Here is a 22,765-nt window from a genome sequence, read left to right on the forward strand (position 1 = left end):
ACATGTAGCATTACCCCCGGAGGAGCTGCTGGTTGTTTTGGGTGGCACATTTACCTCGTGGCTCTTCCGAATTCCTAGGAGTGAATGGTGCATATAGCAATAGTAGAAGTAAAGGAATGTCCGCAACAGGTGCTATGACTAAGCATTGTTCATCAATGTGAAACGCGTCAGCTCTATTACCCCACTGTTTGCTGTTTTTTTTGCTTTTGTAGTGTTTTTTTACTAGAATAAAAGGCACAGCTTTTTATTTTATTTTTATATCTTATTGGAGTGCGGCTGTCCATAATTCTTCTTCTTCCATTTATACCTACTGCTTCTCCTTAATAGAAGTATGTTATCTCACATTTTGTAAAGATTATTTTTCCTTTTCTAATGTTTTATAGCCAATAAAGAAACTGTACTGTTGTAGTGCTACCCTCTAAGGACCAATTGGACTTCAGGAATATTTCCCCCACACAGCACCAACAACCAGACAAAATAGATTTTTCCGCACGCTGTCCAAAAAGCAGTCTAGGAGTTTTGGTTTTTAGTGTTTAATTTGGGAACATGGGATGCCCCAAACTGAAGAAAGCTTGTAAACTCTAAACAAAATGATTGAGGAACTGCTTAAGTACCTGGCTTCTAAAGTCCAACTGAAAAATGCTGCACGTTAGTGGGAGTAATTGTGCAGCTGAAACAAGATATAAAGGTTACAAAAAATTAATGTTGAAGAAACAGCTCCTGGCTGTATTGTATGGCACCTGGCTGCTCTAGACTCAAAGTTAAAGATAAAAAAGCCAGTCTATTCGGGAAAACTATAAACATCCCTGTGCCTAATTAGACCGCTGTAATGACGGTCATCCATATGTGGTAAGGAGACTACATCTCACGATTTGGGTGTGCTTTTGGTGGAAGAAGATTTTCTTACTACTCACTTTATTTTGATGCAAATCACAATCTATGGACTTTTTTCTATTCACTTTATTTTGATGTGAATCACAGTTTATGGACTCTCATATTCCTAGTGTAGCGCTCACCCCCGAAGGAGCCGCTGAATAGTTTGGGATCGGCGTATTAAGTTACCAAGTTCTCTTGTCTAGGGGTATAACCAGTAAGCACAATTTAGGGTCACCCATGGACAGTTGCAATGTACCTGTCGTGTGGCGTGGTGACCGGATCCCCGATGGTACGTCCCAACCTCGCAGACAACCTCTGTATCTAGGTTCTCCCGAGCAGACTCCTCATCGTACAGCTCCCAGCTTAGGATCTGGAACCCAGCAAGCCTCTGGGGTCCCTCTGAGCATCAAGGTGAGACTCTGCCTGGTATGCAGCTCCGGTCAGGCGAGCCTCGATGGCAGGGCCCATGGATGCGCGCACCCTGAAGGTGGATGCCGCACCTGGACTCGGGCCCCGCATAGCACATCTACTCATGGCGGCTGCCACAGATATACCCCCCGCCAGCATGCCCAAAAGAGTGAAAAACCCTTCTGATTGGCTGCTGGGGAAAGATAGGTCCATCAGAACCCCTCTAGCACCAACTGTCGTCCAGGGGTGACAACACACCCCTGGCACGCAGACTGACCTAGAAGGCAGTCCCAAACTGGCAACAGCACAAACTAAACATCTGTGAGTGGGAGCAACCTAAATCTCCCACTCCACTAACTTTAGCGTAGCGCCCCACTAACTAACAAAAAACATACTCCTCCCACTTGAATGGACACTGCCCCCAGTGTCCCAAAGCATTCGGATCCGAATGCAGACCTGATACCAAACCAGACAGAAAAGCAGGAAAGGGAGAGAACCATATACTTGTCAATATTACAATACATCTATACATGACATACACACATACACAACCCTGCCATCTGACTGCACATTCTCACAGTTGTTGATGGCAGGTGGGTCCAGAAAAAGCAACATGTAATGAAAATACAAGGCATACAAAAAAAAAGAAAATATAATGTAGCCATATATGTAATAAGGCCAGTATGCTGGCCTGAATTTATGGGAGGAGCCCGGGGGTATTTAACCAGCCCACTCACCTGTGGTCATTGTTGGTTTCCTGTGAGCGATAACACACATCACTGGGCTGACTCTTCCCAGCTCACCTCACGTTTGTGAGTCCTGGCATTTTGATCGCAGGTGCATTTCGGCTTCTTCGTTTGTGCTCTTCGTCGGCGGTTCCCGCTCACTGTCGCAGGTACTTTCCGAATCTTTCGCATCATGTGCGATCTTGCAATTTGTTATGCTACCTGTCCCGCCTCCTTGCTTCTGAGTTGTGGTCTGCCAAACATACGTTTAATTTATAATTCCAAACCTCTGAGTCGCGGTCGGTCTTTCTCCGATATCACTCGCTGTAGATTTCACTGGATATAAAGATTCACTGTCCATGGGTTTGCCATCTCTTCCATTTAGAGACAAGCATGTATTGTTTGTACAGGTTTCTGTGGCTGATTGAGTTGATAATTAGGCCCACCTGATGCCTTCTCTGCACTGGGTTAGCCTGGGGGGAGGGGTGGTTGGTTGGTGTTCAGTTTCAGAGTAAGGGGTGACATACACTCTACAACCAATTCATATCAGATCAATTTAATTCTTCTGATTCGTATGGGATTAATTTAATATATTTACGAACTGATTCGGGTTACACACATTACATACTTTCTACCGTTGCCATTCGTTGTTGTCCCCCATGCCGTGTGTTTTAGTTCCTACAGTGGAACTTACAAATCGTTTGCACACGTTTTCTCTCTTTGTTTACCAACCAAAGTCATTTTTTGTGCGTCATCCATGCTCTTCAGATGTCTTGCACACCCACCATGCTTTACGTAGATAAAGTCCTTTTTTTTTTCAAACTGTCGCAGGTAGGATTTGTACAAATTCTTTGTTTCATGCACTGTTTTGCCAGATAACCCGTGCCATCAAAACCCCACTGTGGAACTTGCGAGTCATTTGTCAAGTCTCCGTATGCAGCCTTATTTGAGCCACGATCTTATTGTGCAATTCATGAGCACATGCCACGTAGTAGGCCCATGTCACTTAGGAATACACTGTCTATCATTCCAGTTATTTTACTTACATTACCCTCCGGTGGAATTTAGTCACATCAGCGACTCGCCGGTTCATCCCTGCTAATTTTTTTTTCCCCATCTCATTCACTGAGCCCTCGTTCACATTGATGCTACTTTGAAATCACACTACTTCACTTGACGTAGCAAGGTCAGTGGGATTTCAGGTGCTACGTCAGACAAATCTGTGCGGCTTCATGCTCAGATGACTATTGAAGTCGCACCGGATAACAGCATAAGTAATGCAGGAACTACTTTTGCAAATCGATGCGGTGCCGCAAAATCTGTGTCCCACTGATTGGAACAGTGCCATTGCCTCCAAGGCTGCGACTTGTCATGCGAGCGATTTGATCTCTCAAATCGCATAACAGATCGCTCCAATGTGAACCTAGGCTGACAGTAATTTAATTTGTCACGTTTTGTTTTCCCTTCACTCCATTTCGAATCCAGTCGCGTCTGCGATACACTGATTCATGTCAACTCGTGCTAGTCATTCTGGCTCATGCATCTCACACTCCACAGTCAGGTCCGTTATCAGTCGCAAGTTGCAGCACACCTGTTAGCGCCACTGTTATGGCAAACATTTCAGTCGTTTGATTCACCTACCCTTCAATCTGATTCGAATTCAAGTCGCATCCGATGCACTGATTCGTCCCAGCGTGCCCCAGGTGTTTGTTGGCCTCATTTCAGTACATGCTCCAGAGTTCGCTCATTGTTGCACGACTCGCACCTCTGTCATGGGAAGATTCTGTCACTCATTTCACTGTCACGCATCTGATTAGAATCCACACGCATTCTCATGTGCAGGTTTATCTCAAGCGTGCCCTAGTTGTTGTTGGCCTTATTTCAGTACATGCTCCAGAGTTGCTCGTTGTCAGTCGCATCGGCGGTGCAGCGATTCGTGCCTCTGTCATGAGAATTTCTGTCACTCATTTTACTGTTATTCATCTGATTTGAATCCACACGCATTCTCATGTGCAGGTTTATCTCAAGCGTGCCCTAGTTGTTTTTGGCCTTATTTCAGTACATGCTCCAGAGTTGCTCGTTGTCAGTCGCATCCGCAGCACAGCGATTCATGCCTCTGTCATGGGAATTTCTGTCACTCATTTTACCGAAACGCATCTGATCTGAAACCACGCGCATTCTCATGTGCAGGTTTATCTCAAGTGTGCCCTAGTTGTCGTTGGCCTCATTTCAGTACATGCTCCAGAGTTGCTTGCTGTCAGTCGCATCCGCTGGGCAGCGATTCGTGCCTCTGTCATGAGAATTTCTGTCACCCAATTTCCCTGAAAAGCATCCAAATTGAAACCACGCACATTCTCACGTGCTCCAATCGCATCCTCATGCACCAATTCGTCTTGGCGTGCCCCAGTTGCTATTCAGCCTCATTTCAGTACATGCGCCAGAGTCCGGCTCATTCTCAGTCGCAACCACGGCCCGACCAATTCGCGCCTTTGTCATAGCAATAATTTCATTAAACTGTCACATACCGCACTTTGATTTGAATCTAGTCGCATCCGTGATGCACCGATTCGTCCCAGTGTGCCCCAGTTGTTTGGTCTCATTTCAGTACATGCTCCAGAGTCTGGTCGTTGTCAGTAGCACGTGCGGCATACCGATTCATGCCTCTGTCATGGCAAAACATTCCACTGTCTTTTATCATGTTCCGATTCTAATCCGGTCGCATCCTCATGCACCGTTTCGTCTCAGCATATCCCCAAAAAAAAACAAAAAAAAAAACCAAGCCCTCGCCAACAGCCGATCTGAATCTAGTCGCAACGTCGGCCCTATGATTCGGGTCCTCAGTAACCACAAACCCCTTCAACCACTAACACCATCAGCCGTTCCGAGTCTAGTCATATCATTGGTGCAATGACTCGGATCCAAAACACAAGCCCCTCCGTCACCTTACATCCACAGCCGATCCGAATCCAATCGCATCATCGGCGCAATGATTCGGATCCTCGGCAATACAAACTTCACCAACCGACCTGAGTACAGTCGCAGCACCGGCCCAACGTTTCAGATCCTTCACAAAACAACCCCGCCGATGCTCACACCTCGAATTATTCGCGTTGGCGATACGAATACAGTGGTACTTACGATTCAGATCCCGGGCCTTACGTTTGTTGTCAAGCATAAACATTTGCATCTCACTCCATCTGTATTTACAGTGTTGCGCACGGTCCTTCCTACGTACTCCAAATTTCCGCTAAACTTTGTTTTCACCTTTCTAATAAAGCTGCTTAATTGCAATTGTGGCTTAAATCGGTCACATCTCCAGTAGCAACTCGGCTGCTCACCTATTTTCTGTCGCGCTCACACGCAAACTTGCATTCACTACGTCTATTGTTCCTTCAAGTTGACCCACATCAGGTCAGTGCTCCAAGACTTCACCCGCACAAGGGGTGTACTAAGAAGCAGCTTCAATCTCTCCCGGGGATGCTCAATTTGCAGTTCGGATCATTCCCCAGGGTCGATCTTTTGTATCATGCCTCCTGGTCTTCCTCTCCCAGATACAGGACTCCGATCAGATCCTTAACTTAGACACCGCGGCAGTAGCGGACCTTTCAATATGGGAGGAGTTCCTTACTACGTGAAACAGTATCAACGTTATACCATCAATATCGCCCCCCAACACCGCAGGTAGTGAAGGATGCCACAGCTTCCACAGGCTTCGCTGCAATTTTTGGCCACTATTGGTTTGCAGGACCATGGCCTCCAGAGACACTCTTAGTTCCAGGGTTTACCCGGACTTCCTCCGTGTTCAAACAATTCCCGATCGTGGCAGCCGCTCAGCTCTGGGGTCATATCTGGACAGGACGAACCGTGGCCTTCACCACTGACAACCAGGCCATGGCCAACATTATTAGTAAAGGCAAGTCTAAGTTATGTCCTTCCTACGCAGGCCCATACAACTATCCCCACAGCACCAGTTAATGTCCACTATCTTGGCTAGTTCCCCATTTGGCTTTCTCCCCAGCCTGGTCATTCAAGCAACCATCTACTCGGCCTAGAGAGAAGATAGTCACCGCTCCAATTGGGTATGTGGATGAATCCATATCCTCTCAGAGAAACCCAGGTGCTGGAAATGCACGAAGCAATTGTAGAAAGATGTTTGGACAGCCTCACTCTGGAAAAACCTTATCGGTTGCCTTTATTGATAAAAGTATTTAAACACCACACATCACAGAAAAGACAGGGGCATACAGCTGACGTTTCGCACTACAATCAGTGCTTACTCATAGCTCATCTACTCGGCCTACCATGGGTTCTTGCGGCCTAGCGAGTTCACCCACAGCTACCCCACCGGCCAAGTTCTACATAGACCTCACTTGGCTCGCTACCACGACCACTTCATTCTCCACCTGGCACTATCCAAAACCCAGCGATCAGGCACTGGGGTAGACATCCAACTCTAAAGCAAACAATGTCCGGTGTGCAGTAACCGCACTCATTCGCCTTCTGTCACTCCTACCTGAACAGTCAAACTCTTGTCCCCTAATACCTTTCCCGATCAAACCCTTGAGTGCCTGCCAGTTCGTCAAACACGTCAGAATTTATCGGGGCACAACCAACCATAGGAAGTTGATCCAGGGTTCACCCGATCGCCTCTCGGGGGATCAGGAAGGAATTTTCTCCCCTGCTGTAGCAATTGGCCTAGGCTTGGCTGGGGTTTTCGCCTTCCTCTTGATCAACGGGGGGCGGGCGGTTAGGTCACTTTGGGTCCTGTCACCTTCACACTTGCTCACTCACTCTTCCACGCTACCTACACCTCAACCCCAGTCGGTGCTCCAGTCGCTCTTATCGTATTGGAGCGGCCTCGGCCACATCCCGGTGTGGCATCCCAGATCATGACAATTAAGAGACTTGACGGGTGGAAGTCTGCCTGCTTCACCAAGCACATCCCTCAATCCTCAGGTGGAAATGGCACAAGCGTTCACCAAACTTGCTCAATGAATAAAGCTAAAACCAATAAAACTACACCCCCTACCTGAATGTTTTTGCCCCCTTATCTTGGCATACCGTCCATCAGATCAGGGCACACTTCAGGTCTATTTCATGTGGTAAGTCTTATGTTAAGTCTATCTATCTTGTTCATATCCGTATCGGACATAGGGCTTTGACCATAAATATCTATATATATATATATATATATATATATATATATATATATATATATATATATATATATATATATATATATATATATAAAACTCAACGTGTGTGTGTGTGTGTATGTATGTATGTATGTTCCAGCATCACGTCCAAACGGCTAAAGATATTAACATGAAACTTGGCACACATGTTACTTATATGTCAGCAACAAACATAGGATAGGTGGTTTAACCCTTACCCACCCCCATTTGCCATGGTCGGGGTTTTCCTTTAAAGTCCCATTCAACTCTATGGGAAATACATGTTACTTCATAACTTCCAAACGGCTGTAGATATTTCGATAACACTTGGTCACATGTTACTTATATGTCCACTTAAACTATAGGATAGTTAATTTATCCCTTAACTACCCCCATTTGTGAGGGTCAGGGTTTTTGTTTAAAGTCCCATGCAAATCAATGGGAAATGTATGTTCCCACATAACTTCTGTACGCCTGGAGATATTTCAATAATACCTGGTACACATATTACTTATATGCTAAATAAAAATATGACAGTTAAATTAACCCTTACCTACACCCTTATATAAAAGATGGGTATATTTATATTACTATGATTTTCCTCCCCAAAAGGTTAAGATAGGAAGACCGGGCAACGCCGGGTATTCAGCTAGTATATATATATAACTTCCGGGGTTGGGGCCGAGACTGCACGCTCACAATCGAACGCAAAGTCTCCCTCCCTTCCGAGGAATCCTACACATAAGTGCAATAAAGATAAAATATATTCAATACAAGTAACATACGGTATAACAGTGACATTACCATTCTTTAGAGTCATGATGCAGAGCACTGCCCCTAGCGGTCAGTGCGCTGGTACTGCAGCAAGGTGCAATCCAAAAAAAAATCAAAGGTGTGGAAGTGGCAGCAAAGGGAAAAGGGGAAAATAGTTTTTTTCCAAGTAAGAATTTTTTTCCTATGCCGAAACTAAAAAACCGGCAGGGTCCCACTCTAACTGGCTGAACCCACCCCCCAAAGAGTACTGCACATTAGTTTATGTGGAGCAGATCCCGCATGTACTCTACCTATAAAATCGGGGATCAGGCAACCAAATGGTGTCCCCGTTGGGAGTGGTAGATTTCACCGTGAAGGTCTGGTTTTCCTTTCCGGGGCTCTTCAACACAACCCGATCCCTGTAGATGTGTCGGCCCCGGCTTTAATCACGATGACAATATCCAAATCTCATCTTTAAATGAGGCGCCCTTGGGTTTAACACTTCTAAACTGTGAGGCACCCCCAGATGCATCCAAATAGCCTTTCGACACCAGGCCTCTCTTTCAAGATCAATTTGGTACAGAAGGGGAGGGGGTACATATGGATATTCATACACATAGTCAGCAGCGACCTTCTGATCCACCACACATTGTAAATGGGCCAGCCTGGGTAAAATGTGTGGGTCACGGCATCCCAGTAATACCGGAGCATCTGGCGCCCTCTTCAACACTGGGACGGCACGGGGCAATGTAGCAGTGAGCATAGTGACAGATGCAGAACCCAACTCACCGACTCCCCATGACCGTTTTGGAGCATCTGGAGACGACTGACGAGCTCCACTGGGTTCACTCCGGCTAGAGCGAGTCGTTCCCTTCTGAGCATTCTCAGAATTGTTGGATCCCTCCGAGTTCTGCGACTCCCGGGAGCAGGGTTTCAAGGGGCGATCAGGGAGGTCACAGTCAACAACCATGTTTTCATCTGGTAATAGGTCAAAGTCCGTTAAACGCCCCCCTTCTATCAATAAAGGATCACAGGGCTTAGTCGGCGGGGAGCCCCCTAGCCGATCTAATGGAAGACACTTGGCAGGTAGGCCTCGACCACAGCTGTGGGAGGCTGGAGTAAGTCCTTTTTCGAGCAGTGTGTTGTACGGAGACCGCTGAGGAAGCTTTGGTCGTCTCCGAGGGGGTGTCACCCTGGTTGCTCGTTACATCTGAAGAACTTGTCACACTGGACAAGACGCTTTCCAAGTCCAGGCTTTCCCCACGGCTCACCTCCAGTGAAGTAGGTGGTGAGGCGGCCGAGGGCAATGTCAAAGCGGACGACACCGAAATTACATCGAGGTCCTGAGCTTTCGGCTCCACGATTACTACTGATGGTGAGGATGCTGACCAAACTGGCTCTTCCTCCGTTGTGAGAGTGGCGGTAATGAGATCCACTCTGTATTCCTTTGGGGCCTGTGTAGGCGATGTGGCCACAAAAAAAATAAGCTTGGCATTGGGCAAAGGGTTGAACTATAACAGACAGATCCCCGCATCGGGGGCAGATCAGGCCCAGCATCTCTGTTCCTCGACTGGACAAAAGAGCAAACTGTCCCTGTGCAGACAAACGAACACCCGTATCGGTCACCGGCACTCCAGAGGGTGCAAACACACTGAAAGCCCCTGCCAAAGGGGTTGGTGATCGAGGTTGCGGGGCAGCACCGTGCGGCCGCAGAAAAGTGGACATTGTCACGCGGTTCCCCTTCCCTTCTTGGTGGATGGGCGCAAAGTCACCCTGTATGTGGCGCGCAGGGGAGGGTGGCTCCTCCCACTTGGAAAACTTGTCCAGGCACGTTGTAGGCGCGCGCTGTGCTGCACGTGCACCCAAGTTCAATGGCACAGAGTTAACTCCCTCGCTGCTGGACAGTTTACGCACAACACTGAACACTTGTCCCCCCTCGGCAAATTACATCCACTATCTCTTCTCGTTGTCAATGGTAACAGCCGAATCCCGGACGAGCCCTCAAGTGTAGCGCTCACCCCCGAAGGAGCCGCTGAATAGTTTTGGGATCGGCGTATTAAGTTACCAAGTTCTCTTGTCTAGGGGTATAACTTGTGAGTGTGGATAAGGAGCAAATGTCCAGACAACAGTGTGGAATTTCCAATGCTTTATTCCAAGGCTAACATAGCCAACATCAACATAGCACACAGTAAAGAAAGGGTTGATGAGCAAGAGGACTCTGTGGTATCAGGCCTTGGATATCAAAGCATGGAGAGCAAGACTGCTCTCAGTACAGCATCTGTATCTAGGTTCTCCCGAGCAGACTCCTCATCGTACAGCTCCCAGCTTAGGATCTGGAACCCAGCAAGCCGCTGGGGTTCCTCTCAGCATCAAGGTGAGACTCTGCTGGTGTGCAGCTCCGGTCAGGCGAGCCTCGATGGCGGGGCCCATGGATGCGCGTTCCCTGAAGGTGGATGCCGCACCTGGACTCGGGCCCCGCATAGCACATCTACTCATGGCGGCTGCCACAGATATACCCCCTGCCAGCATACCCAAAAGAGTGAAAAACCCTTCTGATTGGCTGCTGGGGAAAGATAGGTCCATCAGAACCCCTCTAGCACCAACTGTCGCCCAAGGGTGACAACACACCCCTGGCACGCAGACTGACCTAGGAGGCAGTAATTTATGGGCTGCTTCCCAGCGATTGCTGGAAACTCCATAAATATTCAGATTGCAGCCTCTGTCCCTCCACCCACTATGTTCTGTAAATGTCCAGAGAGTTCCAAAAGACAGGGGAGGTAACAGCCTGTGAAGCACTGCACAGCCTCCTAAACACATAAACTCCTAATCCAGGGGTACTTAATAAAAATTCAAGGAGGTCCGGTCGGCAAAATTTTCTTTGGGCCGAGGTCCGAATCTCAAGTCTGTGTTATGACTCTGAGAAAGAATGTAGTCGTTGTATTTCTATTAAAACATTAAGAAATGTACAATTTCAACAATATTTATTGTCAAGTTTCAGTGCCCCTTTTACATCAGGTGTCCCCATCATAGTGTCCTCTTACATCAGGTGTCCCCATCACAGTGCCCTCTTACATCAGGTGTCCCCATCACAGTGCCCCTTTACATCAGGTGTCCCCCATTTTAATTCCCCACCCCCCTGAACTTACAGACCTCGGACAAAGTGGAGCAGATGGCCTCAATTTTGCAGACTTGCATTACAGTCAATTTACCATGGTTTCCTATGAAACACGTTCTGTAGTGCAAATCTGAAAAATGCAAAAAGCACTAAAAATGCATAAGTGTAAATTGGGCCTTAGGGGGTCTATTTATAAAAATAAAAAAAATAGCTGGTGAATATCACAAGCATTCATCCAGCCTGCACACATTGGGCCTAATCCTCAGCCAGGCGGCGTAACTTAACTTTCAGCAGTTAGGTAGAAATTTTAAGTCAGTGTAACTTAAGTGCCTGATCCACAAAGCACTTACCGTATTTATTCGAGTATAACGCGCACCCGTGTATAACGCGCACCCCTAATTTTCAATTAAAAATCGGTATAAAATCATTGTAATTGCCAAAAATCATTTATGTCCAGCCATGCCCCCTGTATGTCCAGCCATGCCCCCTGTATGTCCAGCCATGCCCCCTGTATGTCCAGCCATGCCCCCTGTATGTCCAGCCATGCCCCCGTATGTCCAGCCATGCCCCCTTACCTTTAATCACGCGGCGCGGGAACATTACAGACAGCGTTCGTTTGAACAGCTGTTTTCCCTGCCACGCATAGACACTCCCCCTTGCTCGCGATTGGACAGATCCGTCCAAGGGGGAGTGTCTACGCGCGGCAGGGAAAACAGCTATTCAAACGAAAGCTGTCTAATGTTCCCCCGCGCCACGTGATTAACGTTGTAGCGGCGTTGGCTTCGGTGGCAGCGGCGGTGGCAGCGGCGGTAGCAGCGGCGTGTGCGGCGGCGGTAGCGGCGGGGGGGACAAAGTCCTCGAGTATAACGCGCACCCAAACTTTGATCTTTTTTTTGGGTATAAAATTTTGCGCGTTATACTCGAATAAATACGGTACCTAGAAATTACACGCCGTGTAACTTAAGTGCCTCCGTCGCAAGGCGGTCCTCCTCTCCGGGGGGCGTTTAAAATTTAAATGAGGCGCGCTCCCGCGCCGGCCGTACTGCGCATGCGTGTGACGTAATTTTCCCGACGTGCAGCGCACGAACGTAATTGATGCCGGGCTTTGTGGATTGCGACGGGACACTAAAGTTGCGACGGGTGAAAAAAAATATACGCGCCGGGAAAACAATTATAAAAAAAAAATTACAGCGTCGCTCAGCATGCATTCCTGAGAGGGAGAACTCCATGCCAATTTTCAAAGAAAAAACCGGCATGGGTTCCCCCCCCCAGGAGCATACCAGGCCCTTGGGTCTGGTATGGGTTGTAAGGAGACCCCCCCCCATTTCCCGAAAAATCGACGTAGGGGGTCCCCCTACAATCCATACCAGACCCGTATCCAAAGCACGCTACCCGGCCGGTCAGGAATGGGAGTGGGGACGAGCGAGCGCCCCCCCCCCTCCTGAGCCGTGCCAGGCCGCATGCCCTCAACATGGGGGGGTTGGGTGCTCTGGGGCAGGGGGGCGCACTGCGGGCCCCCCCACCCCAGAGCACCCTGTCCCCATGTTGATGAGGACAGGACCTCTTCCCGACAACCCTTGCCGTTGGTTGTCGGGGTCTGCGGGCGGGGGCTTATCGGAATCTGGGAGTCCCCTTTAATAAGGGGGCCCCCAGATACCGGCCCCCACCCTAAGTGAATGGATATGGGGTACATCGTACCCCTATCCATTCACCTGGAGGCAAAAAGTTAAAGTTATTAAACACACAACACAAGGGTTTTTAAAATAATTTATTAGTCTGCTCCGGAGGCCCCCCCTGTCTTCTTTATTAGCTCTAATACCAGGGGGGGCTGCTTCTTCCACTCTCCGGGGGTCTTCTCCGCTCTCCGGGGGGGGGGTTTCTTCTTCCGCTCTCCGGGGGGGGTCTTCTCCGCTCTCCGGGGGTCTTCTTCTATCCTCTCCGCTGTTGACTCGGCGAACCCCGGTTCTTCTGCAGCTGTCCGGTGCCTTCTTCTTCAGCGCTGGCTGCCTGCTATCTTCGTGTGTTAGCTCAATTACTAGCAGGCAGCCATTGCGGTCTTCTGTGACGTCACCTTCTTCTCTTCTGTTCTTCTCCCCTCTTCCGATGTTGACACGTCGCCTCTTGTCACTGCAATGATGGAAGCGCGCCTTGCATCCCATTTATATAGGCATCACCGTCCCATCATGATGGAAGCGCGCCTTGCATCCCATTTATATAGGCATCACCATCCCATCATGCTCCGGTAGGTACCCACGTGCACCCACCACGTGGGTACCTACCGGAGCATGATGGGACGGTGATGCCTATATAAATGGGATGCAAGGCGCGCTTCCATCATTGCAGTGACAAGAGGCGACGTGTCAACATCGGAAGAGGGGAGAAGAACAGAAGAGAAGAAGGTGACGTCACAGAAGACCGCAATGGCTGCCTGCTAGTAATTGAGCTAACACACGAAGATAGCAGGCAGCCAGCGCTGAAGAAGAAGGCACCGGACAGCTGCAGAAGAACCGGGGTTCGCCGAGTCAACAGCGGAGAGGATAGAAGAAGACCCCCCCCGGAGAGCGGAGAAGACCCCCCCCCGGAGAGCGGAAGAAGAAACCCCCCCCCCGGAGAGCGGAGAAGACCCCCGGAGAGTGGAAGAAGCAGCCCCCCCTGGTATTAGAGCTAATAAAGAAGACAGGGGGGGCCTCCGGAGCAGACTAATAAATTATTTTAAAAACCCTTGTGTTGTGTGTTTAATAACTTTAACTTTTTGCCTCCAGGTGAATGGATAGGGGTACGATGTACCCCATATCCATTCACTTAGGGTGGGGGCCGGTATCTGGGGGCCCCCTTATTAAAGGGGACTCCCAGATTCCGATAAGCCCCCGCCCGCAGACCCCGACAACCAACGGCAAGGGTTGTCGGGAAGAGGTCCTGTCCTCATCAACATGGGGACAGGGTGCTCTGGGGTGGGGGGGCCCGCAGTGCGCCCCCCTGCCCCAGAGCACCCAATTCCCCCCATGTTGAGGGCATGCGGCCTGGCACGGCTCAGGAGGGGGGGGCGCTCGCTTGTCCCCATTCTTGGCCGGCCGGGTAGCATGCTTTGGATACGGGTCTGGTATGGATTGTAGGGGGACCCCCTACGTCGATTTTTCGGCAGAGGGGGGTCTCCTTACAACCCATACCAGACCTAAGGGCCTGGTATGCTCCTGGGGGGGAACCCATGCCGGTTTTGATTTTACAAATTGCCGTGGAGTTCTCCCTCGGGAATGCATACCAAATGCCGTCGCTTGAATGTGCTTTTACATGGTGTTACTAACTTTACACCATGTAAAAGCAGCCCTAGTTTTACACTTGGCAAACTAAAACTTACGGCGAAAAAACGAAGCTGAAAAGCTTTGTGGATCGCCCTAAGTGCTAATTTGCATACCAGAAGCGGCATTTCGACTCGAAATGCCCCCAGTGGCGGATGCGGTACTGCATCCTAAGATCCGGCAGTGTAAGTCCCTTACAGATGTCGGATCTTCTGCCTAACTTTGGAAAACTGCTTCTGAGGATCAGTTCCAAAGTTAGAACCAGAGATACGACGGCTTACGCCGGAGTATCTATTTTGAGGATTAGGCCCATTCTCTTTATGTTTTCTCTACTACTATGACTGGGTATGGTTGTCAATGCTATCTAGTGGCCAAAACGCAGCCTTCAAGAAACTGATTTGTCTGCGAAAAGCATGACTAAGTACAAATGTGTTTGCAGATTTGACAGTTTGTGTGTATATGTTATACAACATGTAGTAAGAAGTGTCGGATACCAAAAATCTAATGTATGCACAGAGAAACCTGTTTTCTGTATAGATGTAGTTCCATGTAAAGTTTGAATAAAACATTTATATGTTTTATACAGTCAGTATGTCTTTTCAGTGCTAAAGGTCTTGCCTCTGCTCTGTAATCATATGTATCCTTTATATGGGGTGGTAGCACTGTAGTAATTATGGGTTCTACACATTCTGCTCCATTTTTGCATATTAATAATACGTTTAAATGAGTCTTGGTTTGCTACATTTGGCATGGCACAAAATGAAAGTGTGTTTCTGCAGCTAATAGGTAATTGGACAAACTGGTACACAGGAGTTGCCTTTCAGCGTAACTTTGTCTTTAGTCATTCAGCAACCTTCGCCGTGAACTAGGACACTCCCTTCTCAAGAAAAACACTGAAACCTGTGTGCTCTACACATTATTCTGTGTTGCTGTTGGAGAACAAGTCACATCCAAATGCCTGTCCATGTCACTGAATACTTCGTCTCGGACAATCAAATGATTTCACTTGTTCATGCGTTCTGGCAATAGATGAAGAGGACACTTTGTTACCTATTTTTCTGCTGCCTTTTAGGTAAGATCTGTATTATATTCTCTTGCAGTTATGCACAAGGAAGTAAACAGGTAATGAAATACAGATACTCAGAAGCCAACCAAAAGAACATATTACCACTTCTGTTATCTGTAAATCTACGTAGGAAATCCAGTACCGCTATATAGCAATATAGTGCCATATCTCCTTTGTATGTGTTTAGATTAATAATGATTTCATTGTAGGCAATATATTAAGCATTGCTATAGTCAGGGCTGTCTTAATGAGAGGGCATACCTGGGCACTGCCCAGGGGCCCCAGCTGCATGGGGGGGCCCTGCACTTTCCCCAAAGCAGCTGGTCCTTGAGCCCACGCTGCCCCGAAATTGGGGGCCCCATGATGGCACTGAGGGTAATAGATACACAGGGGAGGCAGTCTGCCTCCTACCTACTTGATGTCTGTTTACCTGCACTGTCATCATTCTAGGGACCCCAGAGCATTACTTTGTCCAGGGGCCCATGATGCTATTAAGATGGCCCTGGCTATAGTTATAAATTTGTCAGGGTTGCGTCTGTGAGCATTTGTTGTACATCATAAACTACTGCCTGAAATATTACTGTAAAAAGTAAAGCTGACTCAAGTTACCATACAGTAAATTAAAGGCATATATACTGTTATTATTAATATTATTATTTTTATATTGCTATTTGCAAAAAAATTGTTAGACAATTGTGTGTTTTCCATTCAAAATATTATACAAATTTTTGGGAAAAACAAAGTAATGAGCATGTGTCTGTAAAAGTATAGGCAGAACTGCCATTTAATTTCAAGAACAAATTCCAGATTGACATTTATATTCTGTGCATTGTTTGAAATGAATATCCCCAATGCCCCGTACACACGATCGGAATTTCCATCGGAAATGTGTATGCCCCATCAGAAACTCCGATTAATTCCATCAGAGTTTACATAGAGAACAAGTTCTCTTTTCCTCCGATGGAATTCCGTCAGAATTCCGATGTGAATTTGGTCGGACAAAGGTCTGATCGTGTGCAAAGGGCTTAAGAATGCTAAATGGAGCAGCGGATACAGTATGGGTCAGATTTGTGTAGCTAATGGTAAATATTTAGGGTCCATTAATGATTTACCTTTGTATCCTTGGTTTAATATGGTTTAGCAGGTCATTAGTTTCTCTTAAAACAAACAAGAATTCGATTTTCAAACATATTAAACATCATTTTAAATCGTTACTCCAGGATGACAGAAAAAAAAACCCTTACAGTGCCCCCTCCCTTATGCCGCGTACACACGATCGGTCAATCTGATGAGAACGGTCTGATGGACCGTTTTCATCAGACCAAACCGATCGTGTGTGGGCCCCATCAGTTATTTAACCATCGGTTAAAAAATGTGAAACTGATCGTTTGTAGGCACGTCCATCGGTTAAAAATCCACGCATGCTCAGAATCAAGTCGACGCATGCTTGGAAGCATTGAACTTTGTTTTTTTCAGCACGTCGTTGTGTTTTACATCACCGCGTTCTGACACAATCGTTTTTTTTTAACTGATGGTGTGTAGGCACGACTGACCATCAGTCAGCTTCATCGGTTAACTGATGAAAAAATCCATCAGACCGTTCTCATCGGATTGACCGATCGTGTGTACAGGGCATTGCACTGCAAGGGTTAAACGCCATTAAATCTAGGATACAAAGGAAAAGGCTGTGGGTACTTATCCTATTCACTGGCAAGCATAAACCTCCATTTAAGCAGTCCCCTCCTGTTCCTTCTATATTGAACTGCACAGCGATTTTATATTGTAAAGCGTGGCGCAAATTGTTGGCGCTATATAAATCCTGTATAATAATAAATAATTCACACCTGAGGGATTTGAAGCAAGTTTCCAAAAGAGCTTTAACGCCAACACCAGATTTCTATGTTATTTTATTGTACTTGATCCCATCTAAGCAATGAGCTGTTGCTCAACAGCAAAAGGTACAAGAGCTTCTTTTGGGCATAATTGCGTTTTTTTGGGTCCCAACCGGGTTTAGTGGGGGGCACCTGAAAAACCTGATATATGTAATTTCATGCCTAAATCCTGTCCACAGCTTGTAACTAGCTCTCCATTGGCTAAAACAAACACTCTTTAGCCTTAAAACTTCTACAAAAAAACATGCCCCGAAATCATATTTTGAAGAGGAGGATGAGGGGAATGGTTGCACAGATGGAGGGAGCCTGCTAGATTTAACAAGCATTTTACCATTGCAGTGTTGGAGGGCCCCACTACAAGGGTACCTTTTTCCTTGGGCCTGGAGTTGGGATTTTAACAACAGGTTACTGTTGCTTAATAAACTGTAGATGAACTATGTGGAACCTTAAGGAAAGCTTACACTTCCATCAATGTAGCTGTCACAGACTGCCTGGCAGAATGTTGAAGAGCAATGACTCTCATCCCTGCTTGGTTTTAGTACATCCCGATGTAGAATCCAGCAATCAGTTGGGAACAACAGTGGCTGCGTACTGGACAAAATAGGTAACCCAAAGAGCAGATATATTTATTTAAATTTCAGATAGATACCAGTTCAAATAATACCTTGTATTATATTTTTGGGATCTCCAGATGTAAGATCTTTGCACATTATTCCCCAGATCTGTCCATACACTGTGGCACTTACTAAGGTATCTCGCACTTCTTGTTGGATTTTTATATTATGTCATGTTACAGAGCATGTAAGAGAAACATTGAGATTCCCCTTACCAGGCTTTTTTATGGTCACACAAGGGTTAGAGCCAGAGACTCCAGTGGCAGATCTCATTCTCTAAGAACCATAAAGCCCTGTACACACGATCGGCTATGTGATTGAATCTAATCCGATTGGATTTTTTCATCAGATATCCGATGAAGCTGACTTTTATCAGTCTTGTCTACACACCATCGGTCAAAAATCCGACCGTGTCCAAACGTGGTGACGTAAAACACTACGACGTGCTGAGAAAAATTAAGTTCAATGCTTCCGAGCATGCGTCGACTTGACCGATGGACTTCCACACAGACAATCGTTTTTTTCTATCGGTTTTTAATCCATAGGAAAATTTTAAAACATGTTCTATTTTTTTTTCACCAACGGAAAACAAACCGAACACACGATCGGTTTGTCTGATGAAAGCGGTCCATCGGTCTGTTTTCATCAGACAAACCGATCGTGTGTACAGGGCTTAAGAAGTCTGGTTGATTCATCCAGTGTGTATCTTCCAAGAACTAAAATATGATGGTTGGATAGAATTTGTATACAATATTGACAGTGCATGCATATGAAATAATCTTTTACATATATATGTTTTTCAGTGAACCTCTGCCATAGCTGTCTAAACATTACACACCACAATGTGACCTTTAATGCAACAAATTTTGAATATGTGCTACAATGGAACAAAGACCACCTTCCACCAGACGTATTGTTTAATGTCCAATACAAGAGGTAAGTTTAATCACCTGCCTGAATAATTACAGCTGAATCTTGCATAATATAAACATAGAAGAGCACTGCCTGTTCCCTGACAATCACTAGATGCTTCTTTTACATCCTTAGTGAGCACGCTCCATCTTTTTATCTTCTCCCCTACTCATTGTTCTTTCCCATTTCCCAGCTGTCCATTGTTTCCTGTCAGCAGTGCTAACACACAATCAACTTTAAGCTGCCCATAGATGTATCGAAATTGAGACGGTTCAGGAGGGACTGGACAAATTTTGGTACATGAATTGTGGTTGTACAGAAATTCCTCTACCAATCAATTTCTATATTTCTGCCCTGCTAGAAAATGTCCTGTTGATCAGTACTGCAGGCAGGAATACAATGACACAATGGGGGTTTATTTACTAAAGCTCGAGTGAAAAATTAGGCTCACTTCTGCATAGAAACCAATCAGCTTCCAGGTTTTGTTGCCAAATCTTAATTAAAATGAATTAATCTTAATTAAATAAGCTAAGGTTAGAATCTGATTGGTTTCTATGCAGAATTGAGCTGAGTTTGCACTCTCCAGCTTTAGTAAATAAACCCCAATGAGAGGATTCCCTCATCCACTTCAAATGTGTGGATGAAGGAATCGGGTCTGTTTTTTTTTCGCTCAACCAGCTGGTTAAATTGCAAAAACTGACCCATCTATGGCCAGCTTTACACTCTCAGGGCTTAGGCCCCATTCACACCAAGCTTGAAACTTCAAAACGCTCTACATCCAAAATCCCATGGTTTTCATTGATCCCTGTTCACACCTAAGCATAGTGTTTTTTAAAGCTGGTAGCTTGAAAAGGTACATGAGCTTTATTTGAGCTATAAGAGTTTTTGGCCTCAAAAGATGTTAACCTTCTATTCACAGTAAGTACAGTAAGTAATCTGTGAACGGGAGGTGGACATTCCGGGGCTGTTCGAGGAGGGGTGGGAGGAGGCCTCGGAGGTCTGCTTCCTTGATCTTATCGGATATAACGATCAGTGTGTACAATTTAAATTTATACACCAGTTTACATTATACTCCTGCCAGGCTGGCACGCATGGGTCTATCTTCTATTGCTTCCTGTCCTAGGTGCGGATCCACTGAGGCCGACTATATACTGTACATATGTTTTGGTCATGTCCAGCTTTATTAATGTATTGGAAGGACTTGTTTTCTTTTTTTAAGGACACCCTACACTTCCCCATTCCTCTCACTCCGCAGGTTGGATTGCTGGGAGTGCTCAATGACACTTATATCTACAATTCATGCTCGAACTCTGATACGCTCAGTTTTATTCTATGCTAGGAAAATTATCCTGTTACATTGGAAGAGTACATCTGCTCCTGGTATTCAAATGTTGTATCGTATGGTGAATAAGGTCTTACGCATCTTTAACCACTTAAGGACCCCTTCACTCCGATATACGTCGGCAGAATGGCACGGCTGGGCACATCAACGTATATGTACGTTGTCTTTTAAGCCCAGCCGCGCGCTCCCGCGACCCGGTCCAAAGCTCCGTGACCGTGACTGCGGGACTCGCAGACCCGATCGCCGCTGGAGTTCCGCGATCGGTCCCCGAAGCTGAAGAACGGGGAGAGCCGTGTGTAAACACGGCTTCCCCGTTCTTCACTATGGCGGCGTCATCGATCCTGTGATCCCTTTTATAGGGGGACACAATCAATGACGTCACACCTACAGCCACACCCCCCTACAGTTGTAAACACACTTGAGGTCACACATAACCCCATCAGTGCCCCCTGTGGTTAACTCCCAAACTGCAATTGTCATTTTCACAATAAACAATGCATTTTAAATGCATTTTTTTGCTCTGAAAATGACAATGGTCCCAAAAATGTGTCAAAATTGTCCAAAGTGTCCGTCATAATGTCGCAGTCACAAAAAAAATCGCTGATCGCCGCCATTAGTAGTAAAAAAAAAAAAATTATAAAAATGCAATAAAACTATCCCCTATTTTGAAAACACTATAAATTTTGCGCAAACCAACCGATAAACGCTTATTGCGATTTTATTTACCAAAAATAGGTAGAAGAATACGTATCGGCCTAAACTGAGGAAATTTTTTTTTATATATATATATATATATATATATATATATATATATATATATATATATATATATATATATATATATATAATTTGGGGGATATTTATTATATAAAAAAAAAGCTCTATTTTTGTTTATAGCGCAAAAAATAAAAACTGCAGAGGTGATCAAATACCACCAAAAGAAAGCTCTATTTGTGGGGAAAAAAGGACGCCAATTGTGTCTGGGAGCCACGTCGCACGGCCGCGCAATTGTCAGTTAAAGTGACACAGTGCCGAATCGCAAAAAGGGGCAAGGTCCTTTAGCTGCATTTTGGTCAGGGTCTTAAGTGGTTAAGTGCATATATATGGGCAGGGCTTGTCCCAAAAGTTTACCAAGATCTGGCAGCCCTGGCTGGATATTGCAGACTCCTTCTGGAAGGATACCCCACTCTCTCAACCATAATGGGCTATAGGCGGGTGGGTTGAGGGTTGTACTGGTGGTTGCTGGATGGCTGGGGGGTGGTTGGGGTGCGAGCGGATCCGGATGTGGGGGTGGGTGGGTGAATGGCCAGGGCAGTTGCTTGGGTGTGTGTGAGTGAGTGTGGTCAGGTGGAATGTACTACAACTGATAGGTATTTCTACTGTTTACTGTGTTTCTACGTTATGGGGCCCAGTGCGGTCCATGGTGAATACCCTGGAGCACTTGTTGTTGTGGTTTCTCCGTTGAGGAACCGGGGTAATTACTCTCAGGAAAAAGTCGATGTCTGCTATGAAAATGTTGATTCTGCGTTAATCTATGCAAGAGCTGTAACTGTTACTGTGCCTTTTTGATGATTGTATTTGCAGAAAACAAATAAACAAAGTTTAAAAAAAAAAAGTATTCTGTGAACACGCGCATATGTCGTGCTTGTGTCGCCATTCATTTTTAATGGTATTTCAAAGACGGCAAGCAGATGTTAGATGTTAAAATGTGCAAAAGTCAATGGCAAAAAAAAGTACGAGAGCTTAGTTGCCATTTTTTTGCGTATAAGGCAGCCCATTGAAATTAAAGTGCTGCCCTATGCACGTTGCAAAAAAAAATAAATCACATTCACGAGACAACAGTCGTGAACTTAGCCTAGTGAGAAAGCCTTAAAAACATGCAAAAACATATCTGGCATGCTTACACCACAGTGACACGCTTTCCATTGTCTAAAAGTAATAAAAACAAAACATATTGTAGAACAAAGGCTGGAAAAATGACTAGAGCCTCAGGCTGGGTTCACACCTATGCAAATTGAATGTGGGTTTTCCCTCATTCAATTTGCATGGTTAACACACCTCCACAGTGGCTCCAGTGCGAAATGCACAGGAGCCTTGTGTGTCTTTTGCTCCATTTCAGGTCTGAATTCAGCCCAAAATTTAGGCTTAAATCAGACCTGAAATGGTGAATGAAGACGCACCGGACTGAGAACCACTGCATGTTCCAATGTGAACCCAGCCTTATGCACCATTGCCCTATCTGTTCTATTCCCAATTATGGCACTCCCCGTTAACATTCTTTTCCTGTGTTTTGACTGCTCTCCTACTTTGTTTTCATCTTGTGCCATCAATTTATTATATACATTGTATGGTGATTGCATGCCCAAGAATAAAGGCATTGATCTCCCCTCCACTTGCTGCAATTCCGACAGCAAATGTCCGATGGAGCATATACAGCTCACATCGAACATTTGTTGTTGGAAATTCCGTCCGTGTGTATGCGGCATAAGAGTTACTAAAATCACATCATCATTGCCCCAACTGTCTAACTGCTTTATTTTTGTTCACGTACCCTTGAATGATAAATGGAAGTATAGGATGGGTTTTATTACC

General features: G+C 46.0%; 1 protein-coding gene across 2 annotated transcripts in view; it reads left to right on the top strand.

Annotated features, from left to right (window-relative positions):
• Positions 1–15,174: 15,174 nt before the first annotated feature.
• IL22RA1 (interleukin 22 receptor subunit alpha 1) overlaps positions 15,175–22,765 on the top strand; it is a 32,526-nt gene continuing 24,935 nt past the window's right edge. The window contains exons 1-2 of one of the 2 annotated variants that reach the window (XM_040337183.1): positions 15,175–15,419; positions 18,723–18,855. In XM_040337183.1, coding sequence (XP_040193117.1) covers positions 15,377–15,419; positions 18,723–18,855 — 176 coding nt within the window. In that variant the 5' untranslated portion in view covers positions 15,175–15,376. Of the gene's footprint in view, positions 15,420–18,722; positions 18,856–22,765 lie in introns of those variants that run through there. The other variant, XM_040337184.1, reaches the window with a different exon arrangement.

Source organism: Rana temporaria, chromosome 2 (assembly GCF_905171775.1).
Source record: "Rana temporaria chromosome 2, aRanTem1.1, whole genome shotgun sequence".
In the NCBI taxonomy this organism is placed as follows: domain Eukaryota; kingdom Metazoa; phylum Chordata; class Amphibia; order Anura; family Ranidae; genus Rana; species Rana temporaria.